Source organism: Myotis nattereri (genome assembly GCF_964212035.1).
Source record: "Myotis nattereri genome assembly, chromosome: 1".
Taxonomy (NCBI): Eukaryota; Metazoa; Chordata; class Mammalia; order Chiroptera; family Vespertilionidae; genus Myotis; species Myotis nattereri.
The window spans coordinates 208,409,215-208,430,394 of NC_138075.1; the positions used below are offsets into that span (position 1 = coordinate 208,409,215).

A 21,180-nucleotide genomic window follows, 5' to 3' on the forward strand; every position below is an offset into this window, starting at 1 on the left:
TAGGAAATAAAACAGGAGGATTGCCTACCAAGAAAGTAACATTCATATATTCATTAAAATCTTTTTGTTTTGCCCTAACCGGTTTAGCTCAGTGGATAGAGCATCGGCCTGCAGACTCAAGGGTCCCGGGTTTGATTCTGGTCAAGGGCATGTACCTTAGTTGTGGGCACATCCCCAGTGGGGAGTGTGCAGGAGGCAGCTGATCGATGTTTCTCTCTCTCTCTAAAAATCAATGGAAAAATATACTTGGGTGAGGATTAACAACAACAAAAAGTTTTATGTCTACAATCAATTGACAATAATTTTGAACTGTAATAAACCTAAAATTTAGATGAATGACAAGTTAGATATTTTAAGATGCATGTTGTACAACTTATGTAATAATTTCAGGCCAACATTTTAAGTAGATGACTTAATACTATTTTTGTAGAAAACTAAATTCACACTGATAGTCAGAAATGTTCCCAGTCATGCAATTCAAAGGTAACACAGCTGAAAAATGGAATATTAGTTTGACACACACACATACACAAGCCATACATTCATATTTAACAACCATTTATGCAGAAATATCATGTGGGGTTTAGAGAATAATTTGAATTTCCCTAGAGGATCATACAGTCAAATGAAGAAGGAATAGCTAAGACCAGCGAAACAGCACCACATGAGCAACTGCTCCCAAACCACCATGTGGACCTGGTTTCTCGAGGGATCGTGTTTTGATAGCTACATTGACTAGCTACTACCTTTACTCTTGGCTCATTTAACCAGGGAATGGTTTGGGTTTACCCCAGTATTTCTCTCCAAAGAAGCAATATGCTTGCAGATAATTACTTTGAAAAATGCATGTGAGGGAAAAGAAATAAAATCAAGGATTCTGACATGATTTCATATTGCATGGAGAAAATGCTTTATGTTACATACTAGAACAAGCAATATGCAAGCTCCTTCCATGAAGAACTGTCGCCAAACCAGGGCTTGCCTCCTCTTAGAGCTGCCTGGGGCTAATGTACCAGGCTGTCCTCTTTGGAAGAGGGATGGAATCTGTGCCTCCTTATCAGTCTCTCCTGCAATAAAGAGACCCACCCATTTTCTTTTCCCCCTTCATTCGGTTTTAGGAGAAACATGGTAGGTACAGTGAGGAACCAAGTTGGAGAGGGACAACGATGTTTCCATCATACTCATGTATGAGTCAACCTCACTCCAAGATGCTTCTTAAGATTTAAGAATATAAAGTAAATTTGTATGAAATGTTAAAGAAAAATATTGAATTAAAAAATAAGAAACTATAAAAAATAGATTTAAAAATACCATCTCAGCAATCAAACAAACCAAACCCAAACAAACAAACAAACAAACAAACAAACCTTTCACAAAATTAAAAGTACAACTGTTGAACTTGAAAACTCACTGTATGGACAGAGTGAGTACAGCTGAAGAAAAAATACATGAACTGGAAGAAAGATCTAAAACAATCTTCTGGGAAGAAGCAGAGAGATAAGAAAATTGATAATGTGAAAGAGGATTAAGAGACATGGAAGACAGACTGAGATGGTTTAATGTCCATCTAATTAAAGAGCAAAAAGGAAAGAACAGAGGAAATAGAGGAAAGATTATTTGATGAGATGGTGGCTGAGAACGTTCCATAACCAATAGAATATATCAATTTATAAACATAAGAAGCATGGCATTTATTAATCAGAATAAATAAAAAGACATAGCAAAATGGGAAAAATAAGAATATTTTCAGATTAAGAGAAAATTTATCTCTTAGTTGAGCTAGTGGACCTTCCAAAGGATATACTTCAGGAAGAAGGAAATGACCCCAGAAGGAAAGTCTGAGGTGATAAAAAGAAAAACGAGTCGAAAATGGGAAGGTTTCTGCCCTGACTGGGTGGCTCAGGTGATTGGGGTGTCATCCAATACACCGAAAGGTTGCAGGTTTGATTCCCAGTCAGGTCACATCCCTAGGTTGCGGGTTTGATTCCTGGTTGGGGCGTGTACAGGAAGCAACAGATTGATGGTGTTTCTCACCTCTCTCTCTCTCTCTCTCTCTCTCTCTCTCTCTCTCTCTCTCTCTCTCTCTCTCTCTCCTCTCTCATCAATAAACTATCCTTATGTGATGATAAAAAAAATTAGGTTTCTTAGCTTTGGATTTTGTTGTTAAAAGGAAATTTAGGGCCCAAAAAGAATAACAGTGAGTCCACCACTCCTGGATGACATAAGCAGTTTAAAGTAAGGGTAACTTACTGCATTTTTGTTGCCTTTCAGCATTTCTGATTTGGGTCTGAGGTAATAAGCTGCTGGCACCGAGTTCTCATCTCGACAGTACCACTCTTCCAGTAACTTGGTCTCTAGCTTCGCCTCTATGGCAGCATCCAAAATCATTTCAAACTCTGAGGCCTCCACTTCTCCAGGGATCCGGATGTTCCCATATTTTTCCCCTAACAGTCCCTGTGTTTCAACAAGAAAGTTCAGGTTAGCGTATCATCAAGAAAGTTCATGTTAGTATTCACATCATGAAGTCACTCAATAAATAGGACAAATAAGTTACAATGAACATTGTGCCACCAGTTTCCTTGTTTAATGAGAATGGATACTCCCCCCCCCATGAATTATTTTATAAGTAAAATTAGATGAACTACATTGAAATTATAATAAGTTCTTCACATATTGAGAAATGAGATTGCATATCATTTTAGACATCGAAAATACAGAATTTTGTAGCAAATTTATTTTCCTGAAGTTTACATAATACAACAAAAGTTGCTCTATTCTTAAGATTTTTTTGGTTTGTTTATGACACAGAAAAATGACATGCTGGACCCTGAAATATCAAACACGTAAGTTCTCAAACAAAATATGTGCTTTTTAAAAGTTAATAGTATGATTAAAAAATTACTGATTTCAGAGAGGAAGGGAGAGGGAGAGAGAGAAACATCAATGATGAGAGAGAATCATTGATTGGCTGCCTCTTGCATGCTCTCTACTGGTGATTGGGCCCACAACCCAGACATATGCCCTGACCTGGAATCGAACCATGACCTCATAGTTCATAGGTCGATGTTCAACCACTGAGCCACGCCAGCCAGGCAGTTGTATGATTTTTAAGCCCCAGATGTACTCAGCTATAAATAAAAGAAGTATAAAATCATTGAATGTGATGCTACTATCAACCTCACTGGTAACTGAAAACAATTCAAAATATGAGCAAGATATCATTTTCTTACTATTAAATTGGCAAAGGAAAACATGCTCAATTTTATGTGAGGGTGTGAGAAAATACCCACATGGCGCTGATGGGTGTGAAAATGGATCCCACACTTCTTTGGAGGTTATTCTGGCAATATGTATTAAAAGCCTTAAAAATATATATAAAACTTTTGGCTTGGCAATTTGTCTTCTAAAAATTTGTCTTTAGAAAATAATGAAGAATGTACTAAAGATTTAACAGAATATGTCTGCTGAACCTGTTTTAACAGTAAAGAGCTGGTATAACAACCTAAGTGCCCAGCAAAGGGGGGCACTGCAATATTTTATGACACCTTTACTCAAAGGATGTATCAAATTATGTTCTAGAACTCTATGAACATAGAGTCTATAACATAGAAGGTGTTTATAATATACTGTGAAGTGGGAAGGTAAGTTACAAAACAGTATGTATAAGATGGTTCCAATGTCTCTTTTAGCAAGGAACTTGAATGGAGGAACTCCACCTTGGTCTCCGTTATTTCATACGGTCAATGAGGGCTCAGAGAGGGCTCTTTTGACATAAGGGTGTTCTAACTCCAACTCAGTGTATCAGCCTGAAGGCCAAGGAAAAACATTTTGATTTTAATCTGCATTTGATTTGGAACAAAGGTTGTATGTAAAAAAACAATGTTCTCACTTTTAACAGTTCCTCTTCTAAATCTCTTATGTTAAACTTGGGTAAATGAGCATGATCTTTTAAGGGTAGACAGTCTAGTGATTATCCTACTACCCTTGGCTAATTCCGGAGAAGGACAGTCAGCATCCTCAGCCAGGGCTGACTGTCACAAGGGGTGAGGTATTAGTGCTGGGATGAGGCACCCAGCAAAGCCACATGGGCACAGTAGGGAAAAGGAAGACTTTCAACAGTAGCCACAGGAGGAATCCAAAAAGCATACAGGTGGAGTTTGCCCATGGCTGGAGGACCTGGTGGACAGGCAGAACATTAAATAGGGGACTTAGTAATCGCCAGTTCTCCCTCTCCAGGGAAGATTGCGGGCTCAGCTATCGAGATCCAAGGCTGGATTCTGGACATGAAGTGGAAAGAAGACGAAACAGTGACTAGTCAAACAAGATCAGGTCCCAGGGCAGGAGTGGCATTACTGCACTAGCAATTTACAGATTGTTGGTTCTTCACCTTCTGTCTGCTCTAAATAAGGCTGGTCTCAGAGGCGAGGGCAGGGTCAAGTCTATGGATCAGTTTCTAAAATATGCTCGACGGATTACCTGCACCTGGATTACCCAGGGGCCTTGTTAACATATAGGTTACCAGATCTCTTTTTAGACCTAAAGGACACTGTGGTTAGGGAACCTAGGAATCTGGATTTTAAAATCAGGTTATACATGAATCTAGAATTTGGGACCCACTGCACCAGATGAGGTCACATGAATAATGCTCAGCAAGCACTGAAGGGGCAGGACGGGGAACACAGCACATCACTACAAAAATCGAAGGCTATTTAAAAATAATTATTCATTTGAGTTGCACAGCTGGCACCAAATGCTATAATTATTTGATCATATAGCAAGGCAAATGTTCCTTAGAGATTGCTGGAGAAGAAAAAATATCCTCATCCAATTCAAATAACAAATATATATTGAGCGCCTACTATGTATAAAGAAACTCCAGAAAAGTAATAATGTGCTGTAGGCTTAAAGTTACTTATTGGATTGTTCTCTCCTTTTCCTTCTCTCTATCGATTCTTCCTGTAGGTGGAATGCTCATAAATCATGAAGCAGTTACTTTTCAAGTGTCTGAGACAGGATCCTGCCTCAGACTTATCTTACTATTTGAGAAATAGCACCAAGAGAAATACGAAAAGAGAAGATTGCTACCATACTTTTCAGGAAGACTTTTCTGGGTTCTGTGTGGATATAGCTCTAAGGTAACACATGAAACATGCCTTCATTGGCCAAGCCAGGGAGAGGCAATTTAGAGAAAGAGTTAGTCCAAGTCATTTGCAAAGTCCAGCTCATATGGTCAGTGGTTCAGAACAGGGGTTGAAATGCAGGGCCAAGTCTAAGAGGCTAGAAGTGAGAATGGAGGAGGCAAGATGCAATCTGGTTTTGGTTTCCTAATCAGCCCATTTCTTAGCTCTGTAGCCATGGGGAGTATGCATGGATGACACCAGGGCAGTCACAGAAATTAGGAGCCAGAGGCCTCCGTCTTTGTTCACAATAGCAGTAGAGCATTCACTCCCAGCAGCAAAAGAGAATCAGATTTTCCACGTCCTTCTGACCTCAATGTTTAAGAAGCTCATTTTTTTCACTTAAACCAACTTTGTCAGTTTGTAGGAGAAATTTGGTGGAGAGTTGAGGGGCTATATTTGATTTTGCATTTAGGTCCATGTTTATTAGTTACACCCTTGATCAATCTGCCTGTGAGACCCTGTGTGGGAGAAATGCATAGGTCTGAAATAACGTTCAATTTCCTATTGGATTGTTTAAACACTCTATCAACACATATCGAACATAAACATACGGGGTTTCACTGGTCTGTAGAAATCCAGAATCACCTCTCCCACCCACCTGGTCAAGTGTAAAAACATATTTAAATTGGCCCATTCTTAAACACCAAAGATAAGTCCTATTCGTTAGGTAGAAAGCAATAATACAACTGAGTGCTCACATACAATCTGGGAGTTAAGTCCAAATTTGATGAAAAGTCTAAGAAAATTTTCCAATATTTTTAAACTAGAGGCCCGATGCACGAAATTCGTGCAAGAGTAGACCTTCCTTCCCCCAGCTGCTGGCACCGGCTTGCCTCTGGCACCTGGGACCCAGGCTTCCCTCGAAGCCCTGGCTTCGTCCGGAAGGTCATCCAGAAGGACATCCAGCCTAATTAGCATATTATGCTTTCATTATTATAGATGTAGTTTCTGCATGTAAAATTCTAGCCTAAGAAATACTTCCAGATGCTGTGGAACTAGATAGAGTTGGCAGTTGCTCAACAATATAAATGTACTAAATGCCACTGGATTGTTGCCTTTAAAATGGTTAATTTTGTGTTATATCAACCTCACCTCAATTAAAAAAAAAAGTATTTTATAAACTGTTGAGTTCATTACAACTGGGGACTTAAATGTAAAAGGACCCTCTGCTTTTTGTATCTTCCTTTCCTTCTTTCTATGCGGATATAGACATATCTAAGCCAGGGCTTTCAAAGGCTTAGAGAGAACATTTCCTAAGCCTTCAATTGATGTGTCTTTTCTGCTGGGCAGACTGGGATTCCCCCCGCCCCCACTCTGCTCTTCATGTGCAGTTCCTTCGCCTGAGCTTGCCGTTTGAGACTCTTTGGGGCCTGAGGGTGATGGCATGCAGTTTTTATTGTAGCAAACAGAACAGAGGGGTTGAAGTGTTCTCCATGTCTTGGTGACCTCAGTATGTCCTGGCCTTTGCTCTGTGGTGGGATGTCAGGAAAGAGGTGAGGGTGGAGTCTTTTGGGGGGTTATGGATGCCATTCTTTGCAGAGAGGCGGGCAAGTGCTCCCTGGTCTGCTGTTTATGAGCCATTACTCCTGGGAGCAGCTGGAAGGGAAAGGAGAAATCCCCATCCTCAACTGGTGCTATAACAAGTTGAATAACATGCTCTTTAGTAGATGCCCTATTACTTCCAACCCAGTCTCCACGCAAGGCAGGTGGGACAATTCCTTCCCTTCCATAAGCTCCCCCTTTATTATTAAAATAAAATCCACAATAATTTGTACACCATCTCCCTCATCTATAATCTCATTTAATGTTCATAATTCTGTGAAGTAGGGTGAGTTGCAGAGGAGGATGTCTAGGCTCACAGGCATCAACTGGCTTGCTCGAGACCACCTCTCTAAGCAGACACAGCACTGGAATATAGGGTGTTTAATTCAATAACCTCTTTCTTTCTACTTGTTCAAGTCACGTGCTACGCCCCCTTCCGACAGGGACTCCAGATGACTTATTTGCTTGTGCTGGCTCTTCCAGCTGGTGCCCTTGGCAGGGCCACCATGCATGGCCATGCAGCCAGCACTGCACCCCTGCAGGCACACTGCTCACGAGGACAACAGCATGTCCAGCGCTGTGGCTGTGGGTGGTGGCATTCTTGTCATCTGACTTATTGTTAGGTGGAGGGAGGAAGGTGGTTGTGATGTATTCCCTGCAGCTCAGAACCAGTCCGCACAGTCAGAGCTATGCTGCGGAGTAATGCCAACCGAACCAGACCAAAGGGTCGGCTGCACCTGCCGCCCACACTTAATGTTCTTAATGTTTTTCAAAGTCACAAAGCACCTTCACAACCGACTCTTCAATGTTTAAATACAAACACAATATACGGTCATTTAGAAGTGGACTGCAACTCAGTTACTCAAAATTTACTTCACGTGTCACAAGATGCAAGAGTAAATGGAGGAAAGGGGACGTGGTGGTTAATTGTACGTGGCCACCTGACCGGCCCATGGAATGCTCAGATATTTGGCTAAACACTGTCTGGGTACGTCTGGGAGGTGTTTCTGGATGAGATTAGCAGCCAGAACCAGCAGCCTGAGTAAAGCAGACTACCTTCTCCAATGCGAGCAGACATCATCCAATCCATTGAGGGCCAAAATGGAACAAAAGGGTGGAGGAAGGGAGAATTCCCTCTCTCTGCCTGACTCTCTGCATGAGCTGGGACCTGTTCTTCTGCACTCAGACCAGGACGTCCACCACTGGCACTGCTGGGTCTCAGGCCTTTGGACTCAGGCTGGGGCTACACCACTCACTTTCCTGGGTTTCCAGATGCAGAGGGAAGATCATGGGACTTCTCAGCCTTCATAATCAGATGAGCCAATATTTTTTAAAATATATTTTTATTGATTTCAGAGATCTCCCTATGGGGGATCGAGCCTGCAACCCGGGCATGCTCCCTTGACCAGAATTGAACCCAGAACCCTTCAATTCCCAGGCTGACTTCTATCCACTGAGCTAAAGGAGGGGTGGGCAAACTTTTTGACTCGAGGGCCACAATGGGTTCTTAAACTGGACCAGAGAGCCGGAACAAAAGCATGGATGGAGTGTTTGTGTGAACTAATATAAATTCAAAGTAAACATCATTACATAAAAGGGTACAGTCTTTTTTTTTTTTTTTTTTTTTAGTTTTATTCATTTCAAATGGGCCAGATCCGGCCTGTGGGCCGTAGTTTGCCCACGGCTGAGCTAGGGTGAGCCAATTCTCTATAATATTTATATGTACATATTCTTTGTGTGTATATATATAATATATATCCTTTATATATAAACATGTTATATATATATACACACATGTATAATCTCAACCATATATATGTGTATATATTATATATGATCTTAGTCATACATGTATATGTATGTGTATATATATGTGTATGTCTGTGTATATATATATATATATATATCCTATAGATTCCATTTCTCTGGAGAATTGTGGCCATTACAGAGGGTGATATGGAAATAAATTGGGAAATAATGACAAGTGACTAAAACATTATCTGTTAGAACTAGATAATGTCCACAATATGGATGATCTGAATAAGATATTTAAGAAAGGTCATGTCTTTAGCACCAACAGACTTAAGGGTAATATCTTTAGAAAACTGTTAATCTCTCAATCATTAGAGACACACTTTTGCATGCAGGGCTGCCCAGAATGGATGTTGGTAGACATAGTTAGCATATAAAGTTTAGTATTTTTCATTTCATTTTTCATTTCAATGCATTCAATCATCCAGCTATCCATGGTGGAGTTCACAGTATATAATGATTAGATATTTACTGGCGTTTGTCTGTGGCAAAAAATATCCATTTCCCACAATTTGTACATAGTGAGCCTTTGTTTCACATACCACAAAAATGAGATTCTGAAATAGGCTACATAGACGAAGAGATACATTCATGCACACAGTTACTCAACTAAAAAAGAAAGGCTATTGAGGTTAGGAAAAAGCAAGGTATTAGGAGTAACTTGGCAAATTGCTTCACCTCTGAATCTCAGCTTTCATGATGTAAAGGGAGATACTGCTTTCGCCCTGTATATTTATCTGACCACACATCTACTCCGACTTATTGTGAGAACTGAATAGTTACTCTAGGTAAAAGCGCTCAGGGAAATGTAAAGCACGGGGCTAGAGAGAAGGCACCACTCCTTCCCTGAAACATAATTTATACAGAAACAGACATATTCAGCATATTCAACCATGCACACATATAACAAATAAAAGCTGAGAAGTACTGCTGGATAGATGGGTAAGGGGCTGAAATACCTCTTGATTGGAAAAAGAGAAACAGAAGAGAGGAGGTAAAGGATGTAGAGATAGGTGCTTACAAGTGGTAAGAAGGTGATAAAATGTATGCTCAGATAAGGATACACTCAACTCTCCAGGAGTGTGGAAAAGAGGTTTAAAAGAATTGTGTTCGGTTAACTCAGTGGTTCTCAACCTTGGCTGCACATTAGAGTCACCTGGGAATCTTTTTAAAATCCTGATTTCTGGGCCTCATCCTCCGGAAATTCTGTTTCTTTGTTACTAATGTTGTGGCCCCACCCCATACCAAAGAAACAGAATTTCCGGAGGATGAGGCCCAGAAATCAGGATTTTAAAAAGATTCCCAGGTGATTCTAATGTGCAGCCAAGGTTGAGAACCACTGGGTTAACTGTTAGCGAGGTGCAACAACAGCAACAGATGTATGGAGTTCACCTTAATAGAGAACACAGGTGTACTTTAGGGGCAGCTGTCAGCCCACATGGGAAACAAGTTTTAAAAAAGGAAGCAATTTGTATTAACGATGTGTTAATAACCATGTTTGTGAGAATCAAGTTAAACTCAACTCTAAAAAAGAAGCGCAGCATTGGTATGGACTGAATTGTCCCCGAATTCATTATTGAGTCCGAAGTCCTCCAAGGGGACAGATCCTTTCAGGGGGTGATTGAGGTTAAATGAGGTCATAAGGGTGGAGCCTTGGTCGCCTAGAACAGCTGCCCTTATAAGAAAAAACAGGAGAAACACGAGGCCTGAAGCACGAGGCCTCTCTTTGCCAAGTGAAGACACAGCGAGAAGGCAGCTACTTTTAAGGCAGGAACAGAGCCCTGACCAACAACCTGACCACGCTGGCACCCTGGTCTCGGACGTTCACACTCCAGAACTGTGAGCAAATACATTTCTATTGTTTAAGTCACACATTATATAATACGCTGTTGTGACAGCCGAAGCTGACTGATACAAGCACAGACAGAACAAAGTGGAGCAGATTTTGTCAACTGCCGTCTCTGGAAATTCGTCATAAAATGTGTTACGGGGGTAAAGTCATAGATGCCATGACCTACCAATTTTATTTATACAGCAGAATAACTTAAGTTCATGCTTCAAGCTAGTTTGAGAGTCTCAGCTTCCTCACAATCAAATTATAATGCTACCTTTTCATAAAGTGGATATTCATGGCTATGAAACCCAATGCTGAACCTAAACTTCCATCAGTAACAATTCTGCTGTTCTCACTGATGCTTGTGTCTGTAAGATGCTTGTGTCTATAAGGAAGTTTCATTGCCTTCAAACTACTGAGCACAGATATTCTCTAGAAACGTCAGAACTAAGGAAGCAGCCATAGGGTGGAAGGCCTGGGTAGCAGACCAGAGGGAATGGAGCCATCCTGAGGTTTGCAGCTAATCTGCATCAGTTCCAACGCACAGAGTACACCCCTAACCCCGGCCAGGCACCTGACAAAACCGGGAATGAGAAACGTGTCGGGGTTACTGGAATTCTAAAATGCAGAGAAAAAAGATTCTCTCAGAAAGTGAATACAAAAGAGCAGGGTGTGTGTGTGTGTGTGTGTGTGGTGTGTGTGTGTGGTGTGTGTGTGTGTGGTGTGGTGTGTGTGTGTGTGCGTGTGTGGTGTGTGTGTGTGTGTGTGGTGTGTGTGTGTGTGGTGTGTGTGGTGTGTGTGTGTGGTGTGTGTGGTGTGTGTGTGTGGTGTGTGTGTGTGTGTGGTGTGTGTGTGTGTGTGTGGTGTGTGGTGTGTGTGTGTGTGTGGTGTGTGTGTGTGTGTGGTGTGTGTGTGGTGTGTGTGTGTGTGTGGTGTGGTGTGTGTGTGTGTGTGTGTGTGTGTGGTGTGTGTGTGTGGTGTGTGTGGTGTGTGTGTGGTGTGTGTGGTGTGTGTGTGTGTTGTGTGTGTTGTGTGTGTGTGTGTGGTGTGTGGTGTGTGTGTGTGTATGTGTGTGTGTGGTGTGTGCGGTGTGTGTGTGTGTGTTGTGTGTGTGTGTGTGTTGTGTGTGTGTGTGTGGTGTGTGTGTGTGTTGTGTGTGGTGTGTGTGTGTGTGTGTGTGGTGTGTGTGGTGTGTGTGGTGTGTGTGTGTGGTGTGTGTGTGTGTGGGGGGTGTGTGTGGTGTGTGTGTGGTGTGTGGGGTGTGTGTGTGTGTGTGTGGTGTGTGTGTGTGTGGTGTGTGTGTGTGTGTGGTGTGTGTGTGTGTGTGTGTGGTGTGTGTGTGTGTGTGGGTTGTGTGTGGTGTGTGTGGTGTGTGTGTGTGTGTGTGGTGTGTGTGTGGTGTGTGTGTGTGTGGTGTGTGTGTGTGTGTGTGGTGTGTGTGTGTGGTGTGTGTGTGGTGTGTGTGTGTGTGTGGTGTGTGTGTGTGTGGTGTGTGTGTGTGTGTGGTGTGTGTGGTGTGTGTGTAGTGTGTGTGTGTGTGTGGTGTGTGTGTGTGTGTGTGGTGTGTGTGGTGTGTGTGTGTGTGTGGTGTGTGTGTGTGTGGTGTGTGTGTGTGTGTGTGTGTGTGTCAGGGAAGGAGTGGGGAGAGAGTTCTGGGCATGTTAGAAGTGACATATCTACTTTTCACATGGTGCTCTCCACAAAGCCATTAGAAATAGAGATCTGCCAGGGTTCTTGTTCCAGCATCAGGAAGGGCTCAGGAAATCTGGAGAAGACTGTGCGTAGATTAAATAGGAGTCCAGAGACAAAGCATAATTTTGAGAGGCATTTGGGGGTCAGAGGGGCTTAGCTTAAAGGAAACTAAGATCTAAGTTCTCCTCGTCTCAGGACCCCATGCTTTTTATTAACACAATTTGTCCTGAGGCGAGGCAGAGATATACAGATCAAAGGATCAGGTTTCCTATAGAGTCCATTGTCAGAATGGGGACATTAGCCTACGGCTGTTCAGGTGTTTGGCCAGTAGGAGGCAATAACATGTAGATTAAGATGCCCTGAACTGTCTGGCAGCCAAGCAATCAATATAATGTATCCTATTCAGGTTTGGGGAAATGTCATCAGCCATTCTCAACAGGTGACTACATGTGTGACAACCCTGTTGAGTCCCCAAGTTCCATCAACCTTTTGATGAAACTCTTGAAATTATGATATGCTGGCATTGGCTTCCAGCATTGATCTGTCGGCCAAAGAGCCATCTGGCTGGAATAGCAGTGCTGGAAGCCACCATCCGTTCACTCAGCAACTATTTGTTGAGCACCTAACGTGTAGGATGACCAACCATTTCGGTTTGCTCAGGGCTGTTCCAATGTGAGCACTGGAAGTCCCAGGAACCCTTCATTGCCAGGCAAACCTGGGCAGGGTGACTCTAAGACAGTCATGGTCTTTGTTCCCTTTGAGCTTCCATTCTAGAGGAGCCATCAGATAGGGGCATAACTCGCTTTATTGCGCTTCATAGGTCTTGCATTGTTTACAAACTGAAGGCAAGACACTCCACCAGCAAAGCTATTTACGATTCACTTTATTACCATCCTTGCTTTATTGTGGTGTTCTGGAACCTGCAATATCTCCAAGGTTTGCCTGTCTCTGTATGGGTTCGATAGCTCAAGGGAGAATTACAGAATAGAAAGAGAGAGGGCTGAGGCACTAACCTTTATGTGGGCACAGAAGCAGGAGGAGGAAGAGTGGAATGGTGTCATAGGAGTTCAGAAATTAGAGAATGATAATATTGAAACATTTACTAGTATACAGAGCTCATATAAAGCAGGGGGAAATAGACAAAGGACATGAATAGGTAACTCATAGAAGTAGAAAAACAAGTGCCAGTGAGCATGAAAAATAATAATACTCAACTCTATTAACATTAATAGGACTGCAAATGAAAACACAGGTGGTAAGATTTCTTTACTTATCAAACTCATAGAGGAAAATAATAATGCCTAGTGGTGCGTAGGTAGCAAGGAAATGGGCACCCTCAGACACAGAGCACCAATAAAAGTGGGTGTAACCTTGCCGAGAATGTAATGTGGCAGGAGGTACAAAATTCCACTTGTAGAAATATACCCTACTTTTTGCCTGAAGATTTGTGTACACAGAAGCTCGGCAATTTTTAGCTTAAAGCCTTGCCTTATTCTATAAGAGATTTTTACTGGTGTTAATATAAATAAGAAAGCTGAGTAAAATTGTCCAACATAGCTACTAACTCACATAATGTGTGGGAACGAATTCTGTTCAAATTTCTATTTTTTCTAATTCTGAGAAACTAAAAAAATAGAGAACATACAAATCATAAAACAATTAACAATGGTCCAAATCCCAGCTTGACAACTCAACATTTGGTCATATTTTCAAAGTGATTTTTAAAAACAATTCATAGACTGCTTTTCAGAACAATTTTAGACTTACAGAAGAATTGAGCAAATAGAAGTCCCCATTTACCACCCCTCCTCCACCAACTTTCCCTATTTTTAACACCTTACATTGGTTAGGACCATTTATTACAGTTACTGAACCCATACTGGTACATCTCTATGAGCCACAGCCTGTAGTTTATTCATTCAGTTTGCCGCAGTTTGTCCTTAACGTCCTTTTGTTCTAGGATGCCATCCAGGACCTCATATTACAATTAGCTGCCATTTCTCCTTCGGCTCCTCTTAGCTCTGACAGTTTCTCAGGTTTTCTTTCTTTTTGATGACCTTGACCATTTTGAGGAGTAGTGGTCTTGCCTTTTGTAGGAAATCCCCTATTGGAATTTGCCTGATATTTTTGTCATTATTGGACTGGAGTTAATGGGTTTGGGGAGGAAGATCATAGAGGTAAAGTGCATTTTCATCATGTCAAGGTACTTACTGTCAACATAACTCAAGAGTGTTGATATTGACCTTCATCACCCGGCTGAGGCAGTGTTGGCTGTGTTTCTCCACGTAAAGTGACTGCCCCACCTCCTTCCCATTTCCAGGCTGTTCTCATTAGCAGGAAGTTGCTTTGTGCAGCCCATACGTAAGGGGTTCCCCTCCTTCAGGGTGAAGAATCTACATAATTTTGAATTATTTTGCACAGGAGATTTGTCTCTTCTTCCCTCATTTGTTAATTTTTTTCAATCATTTAGGTCAGAAGCAACTCATGTATATTTACATTTTGGGTTATGAGCTAATGCTAGTTTATTTTGTTGCTCAAATTATTTCAACTTTGGTCACTGGAAGCTCTTGTATTCAGCTCCTAGGTCTCTTTGACACACCACATGATTGTGGCAATTTCTTTTTTCTATTTTTTTTTTAAAGAACTACTTACTTTCTGCCACTACAAGATGCTCAGCTTCTTCTTGTGTATTTTCTGCTCTTGCCGCAGAATCATTTCTCCAAGGAGCCTTGTTCCTTTTACTGGCAAATGGTATTAGAAACCAGGGTGTGGGTGCTAGATGTGTTTGTTGCTACCCCAGTGTCATTTCTTTTAGGCCTTTTTAGCTGATGGAGCAAAGGATTATATGTGCGAATACTAACGCATGTAGGTACACATCTCTGTAAGTATTTCTGTAGGTAACCATCTGTGCTCATTATTATTCTTTTACTTAATCTCTACTAAGTTAAACACGAGTTCTCTATAAACTCCAAGTGTCTCCAATTCTAACCCATCACCCTGTGGATCATTCTAGACTCCCTCTTCCAGCTGATCAGTACATTTTGACTCCAACTCTGAGAAACCTGGATCCCACCACCTGCCATTCATTCCCTTGATTGTTCCATTCCAGTATGCATGTACAGCAGTAACAGGAATGTCAGCCTCCACCCCATGGAAATCGATTTTATTGACAAGAGTACGGTTCTTAAGCACAGTTCCTTTCGCCTTTTGTCTTACAGATTCCATTTGTTTTCAACTTACAGTTTTTATTTTTTGGTTAATCCTCACTCAAAGATATTTTTCCATTGATTTTTAGAGAGAGTGGAAGGGAGAGGGAGAAATAAAGAGAAAGAAACATCAGTGTGAGAGAGACACATCGATTGGTTGCCAACCCACGACCCTTCAGTCCAAGGGCCAACACTCTATCCAACGGCTAGGGCTCAACTTACAGGTTTCAAATAAAAGGGATAAAACAGCAGGTTATGCTGAATTCCCCTTTGACCTGAAAATCCAGGTTGATTCCCTCTCCTCACTTCCTTCCCCAAATGCTCATATTATAAGTCTGTTATATACCCTTTCAGCTTATTTTTATATTTTATATATACTAATATACATAGATGGGTATTTTACTTTAAAATTTACACAAATTATATATGGGACACATTCCATATCTTTTCTCATTCTTATATTTTTGTGATGACTCCACTGATACACTTAGATATAGTGTATTCCTTTGCATAGTCATAATACCCCACCATAAGAATATTTCACATTTTCTTCACCATTTTTCTTACTATTTAGATTCTTCCAATTTCTTTTTTTGCTTTTATAAATAATATCCTACAAAATATCCCATTATTAAGCTAGCAAATATTGAGGGCATCAGGTCAGTGGAAATGGCATCAATTTATATATAAAAAGTCCCATGCTCAGATCTGATTTCCTACTCGATACTCCATAAACCATGCATTCCCTCATGTTGTAGTGCCTGCGGAGCCTGGTTCTTGCAGCCCGGCACCCCCTCCCCGCCCCCCCGACCCCCCCATCCAGCTGGTGGGGTCCTTGTCCAGGTTTGGGTAACCCCAGGAGGCCTGGCCCACAGAAGGCTCCCCCTTCGCATCCTGCTGCCTTGCCGGGGTCAGCTGGGGTCCGCCTGGCTCAAGGGTCTCTCAGAATTGCCTGTGCGCATGCGCGGACCCTGCCGCGGCCTCTCAGAGCTGCTTTGAAAGCCTTACAAAAAGGCTGAATTGCCCATGCAGTGCCCGTCCACAATTCCAAGGAAAGTTTCTTTTGAAAGGGGGACGGAGCAGACAGGCCTGGCATGCGCCCTGTGGACCTGAGAGCTGGACAGAAGGACAGCGGGCTCATTAAGTGTTACTGTTTCAAGGAGGACAGCGGCATCATACTGGTACACGGGGACCCGCCAAGGAGGCCCCCTTCAGTCTCTGCCTCATCGGTCGGGGGAACTTGCCTAATATTCTGTCTCCTTAGGCGGCAGTGAATCGATCCAGTATTTTAAAAATGCATTTAAGTGGTTTTAATTATGTTCTTTATGTATTTTGGAAATTAACCCCGTATGGGACGTATCGTTGGTCATTATGTTCTCCGCTACAGCAGGTTTTCTTTTCATTTTGTTGATGGTTTCTTTGGCTGTGCAGAAGCCTTTTAGCTTGAAGTAGTCCCATACGAATGGTTTTAATGACAAGGGATATACATTTGAATATCATCACCTCCCTTTGCTGATGGAAAATACTGAGTACGTGGTGGTTTTTGTCACCAATGCTTCCCAGCATTTGCAGCTGGAGATAAACTAGGGTCAGAATCATTGTCTCAGAACAGGATTTCTCTGGCTTTGCATCTCCCTTCTGTGGCGTTCAGAGTCCCCCCGAGTTCCTCCAGCAGAGTTCTGGGAGGCTGGAGGGGGATTCCAGGCATGTTCTGGGGTCTCGTTGCTGCTCTGCCATTTCACCTTTGTCAAGCCTTCCTTGTCTACAGCCTTCCTTGTCTTCTGAGTCCAGAAGCAGCGGCCAAAGGCAGTTTCTGGGTTGTTGGGGCCTCAAAAGTGCAGCTGCTGCCATCAGCACCCACTGTAGACAATGACGCTGGAGCTGATGCCTGAAGACATTTATGCCAAGGTTGCTGGTGACTGATGTCAAAGCCAGGTGTTCATATAGCAGGTGGTCCCTCTCTCCTGCCACTCCGCCACCCCCCTGGCCTCCCAGGTGCTGGTGGTGACTGATGTCAAAGCCAGGTGTTCATATAGCAGGTGGTCCCTCTCTCCTGCCACTCCGCCAACCCCCTGGCCTCCCAGGTGCTGGTGCTGCCTTCTCTGCTCCCTGCAGAAGCACTGGCTCCTGCTCTACTGAGGTCCCATGGTCTTCACGGTCCACAGCTCCATTTGCTTGGAGCCATTCCCACTCCCCAGTCTTAGGACACAGGCTGTACTCAGATGCACCCCTCTCTTCCACACTGGCTTATTCCCTCGGGACCAAACTCACATCTTGGCTTACTTTTCCTGGAGGTTCAGAAACTTCTACGGGCTTTTCACGGAGCCATCTTTTGGAAGGTCCTCCACCGTTCCTCTCATCTGCTAACTTGTTTGAATTCTGGGCTAATAGGCACTTTGGTGCTTGTGCCTATTATAAAGCAACAACTCGTTTATCCAGCACTGTTTGTTTTTCCACAGGAGGGGGTGGAATATGGTTTTCAAAGTGTGGGCCCTGGGCCAGTAGCTTCTGTATCGCCTGGAACATGTGAGAAATGCAAATTCTCTTCTCAGACCCACCCAGTCCTGCTGAAGCAGAAACTCTGGGAGAGTGGCCCTGGCGGCTACTGACTGGGGCACCGCTCTTGACTGTCCTCTTGCACAGATTTGGCTGACTGCCACCTCCTGTTGCCTCTATATGTCCTATAAACTGGTGATTGGATTTAGAGTCTTATCATATTCAGGTTTAGGTGTGTGTGTGTGTGTGTGTGTGTGTGTGTGTGTTTTGGAAAGAACAGTTCACAGATGATGCTGTGTTGTCCTACTCCATCAGTCATGATGCTGTATGATTTGTGTGCCCCGGTGTGAATAATGCTGAAATGGACCAGAGCCGTGGTGGCATCTCCCCAATGCCTGCTGTACCGAATGGTTTTACCAACCACTGATGGTTGTTGTCTAGGCCTGTTATTTCCTCTGGGATCACAAGCTGATTTCTAATACCTTCCATGCTGCAGTTGTTAATCATTTCAGCCCTTTGTTTTTGTGGCTGCTTATTTGGGACAATGATAATCACCATGGCACACTCACAGTGTAAAAGCAGCATGAATTAACGTGACTGTTAATAGATTTAGAGAAATTAGAAAATAGATTTAGATAATTTTTGGATAACTCTTACCATAATTACAAACCCCTGATTTGCATTTGCTTAGAAACCACTCATTTAATTAGTAAAGAAATTACAATTTAACAGCTTGAATCCGGGTTCTAGTTTTGGATCAATTATTGTCTCCCGTGTGCCTGTGCGGAGGCAAAGAGGCTGCTCCTCCAAGACTGCTCATCAGGTCTGCGTTTAAATGCCTCGGCCCCCTGGACTCCACAACGACAGCACCACAGATTCCTACCTGCCTGATAAAAGCTTTTACATAGTCCTTTTTTTAAAAAATATATTTTATTGATTTTTTACAGAGAGGAAGGGAGAGAGATAGAGAGCTAGAAACATCGATGAGAGAGAAACATCGATCAGCTGCCTCCTGCACATCTCCTACTGGGGATGTGCCCGCAACCCAGGCACATGCCCTTGACTGGAATCGAACCTGGGACCCTTCAGTCCGCAGGCCGATGCTCCATCCACTGAGCCAAACCGGTTTCGGCTACATATTCTGAGATCATGTATGTCAGAATTCACAAAGTACTCTGCTCTGGACATCTTTAGGGACTTTGGGTACTCTGACATACAATGTGTCTCTTAGACCTGACTCATTAGTCTAAGACAGTGGTTGGCAAATTGCGGCTCGGCAAATCACGGCTTGCGAGCCACATGCGGCTCTTTGGCCCCTTGAGTGGCTCTTCCACAAAATACCAACTTCTGCGCATGGGCCACAAAGTTTCAGTAGCACTGTATGTGAGCGCCCGCAGCTGGTATTTTGTGGAAGAGCCATACTCAAGGGGCCAAAGAGCCGCATGTGGCTCGTGAGCTGTGGTTTGCTGACCACGGGTCTAGGAGATAGAGCAGTGTTTCTCAAACGTTTTTAGCAGCAACTTACAATATGAAACCCATTTTATATTATGACCTCATTCAGACATACACCCCCCCACACACACACACGCACAACCCCCCCACACACACCCACTCCCCCACTGCCATACACCCCACCCACACACCCCTCACTGTACGCACCTCACCGCATACATTCCATACACACACCACACACAGTCTTGTTAGAAATAAAAACTCTCAGTCTTAATGGTATTTGCGGAATGGATATCTTCAGTAGAACTGCCTGAGGAATGCGGACCTAATTTCCACAGGCCTCTGATTACTATGACTTGATCAGCTGAGATGTAAGATGTTCTTGAAAGGAATGTATAATAATAAAAGTGTAATATGCTAATTAGACTGGAAGTCCTTCTGGATGTCCCGATGAAGCAGTGGTGGTGGGGGCGGCAGAGGCCCCAGGCTGCCACAGTGGGCAGGGGGCCGAGGCAGAGGTGGCAGAGGCCTTTGGCTGCTGTGCAGAGGCCCCCCAGCCACGGTGGCGGTGGGGGCTGAGTCCCTTGCACAAATTTCGTCCATCAGACCTCTAGTTAATAATCCTATCTAATAAAGAGGGAATATGCAAATTGACCCTTACACCATCACAAAGATGGCGGCACCCACAGCCAATAAGGAGGGAATATGCTAATTGACTGCCCACCCTCAAAGATGGCAGTGCCCACAGCCAATAAGGAGGGAATATGCTAACTGACTACCAAACCCTCAAAGATGGCAGTGCCCACAGCCACATGATGGCCGGCAGGGGAGGGCAGTTAGGGGTGACCAGGCCAGCAGGGGAGGGCAGTTGGGGGGACCAGGCTAGCAGAGGAGGGCAGTTGGGGGCAACCAGGCCTGCAGGAGAAGGCAGTTGGGGGGAACCAGGCATGCAGGGGAGGGCAGTTAGGGATGACCGGGCTGGCAGAAGAGGGCAGTTGGGGGTGACTGGGCCGGCAGGGGAGCAGTTAGGCATCGATCAGGCTGGCAGGTGAGTGGTTAGGGGGTGATCAGGCTGGCAGGCAGGCGAGTGGTTGGGAGCCAGAAGTCCAGGATTGTGAGAGGGGTCCCAGATTGGAGAGGGAGCATGCTGGGCTGAGGGACACCCCTTCCCCCCAGTGCACAAATTTCATGCACCGGGCCTCTAGTAATTTATAATGAAATATTACTAAGGTTACTGACATTCTTACTAATTTCTAATCCATTATATATTCCTGATTGGGAATAAAAGGGGCAGAGTACCACAAATTACTCATGACCTGAAGCCTATCTCTTTTATGCCATGGACCACACAAATACCTTGGCATGTCCATAGGAGACCTGCACAGTGTGAATCCTTCTTGAACTGAACAAATGAGAGGAGAGTTGCATTTTAGCTTTGTACTAGGCAGGATCTGAACTTTGAGTTGGGTCTGAAGTTGCCTCAACTATAGAGAAGTCATCTCCATTGGGGAAAATGGACCTGACTCCTAGGACTTTGTTTCTCCCCGGAATAGGCCCACTGGAATCCTGGCTTATGGTTGGATAGCTTACTTGGTGCCCCCAGGATTTCTGTGTGATGGATTGTAGTCTCAGCTCAGACGTCACCTCCGCAGCTACACCTTCTCTGTCCACTTGAACTACATTAGCCAACCAGGCAGCTATTACAACACTTTGCCTTATTGTTTCTTATTGTGCCTTATGTGTTTCTGATTTGTGTTATTATGCTAAAATGACCTTTTAAAAACTCATGTGTTTTCTTGTTCCATTGCTTGTTTTCTCCTTTACTATAAACTTCAACAACACAGGGTCCTTATCTGTCTTCCCACCACCATATTCTCGTGCTTAGAATCGTGCCTGGCACATAATAAAAGGTTTAGTAAATGCATATTATTGGATGACTACCTGGCAGCTCATGGGAGTGGTGTGC

General features: G+C 43.4%; 1 protein-coding gene across 1 annotated transcript in view; it reads right to left on the reverse strand.

The window, feature by feature from the left end:
- NWD2 (NACHT and WD repeat domain containing 2) overlaps positions 1–21,180 on the reverse strand; it is a 147,096-nt gene that overhangs the window by 14,943 nt on the left and 110,973 nt on the right. The window contains exon 4 of the mRNA XM_081097727.1: positions 2,251–2,454. Within this exon, the coding sequence (XP_080953853.1) occupies positions 2,251–2,454 (204 nt within the window). The remainder of the gene's footprint in view (positions 1–2,250; positions 2,455–21,180) is intronic.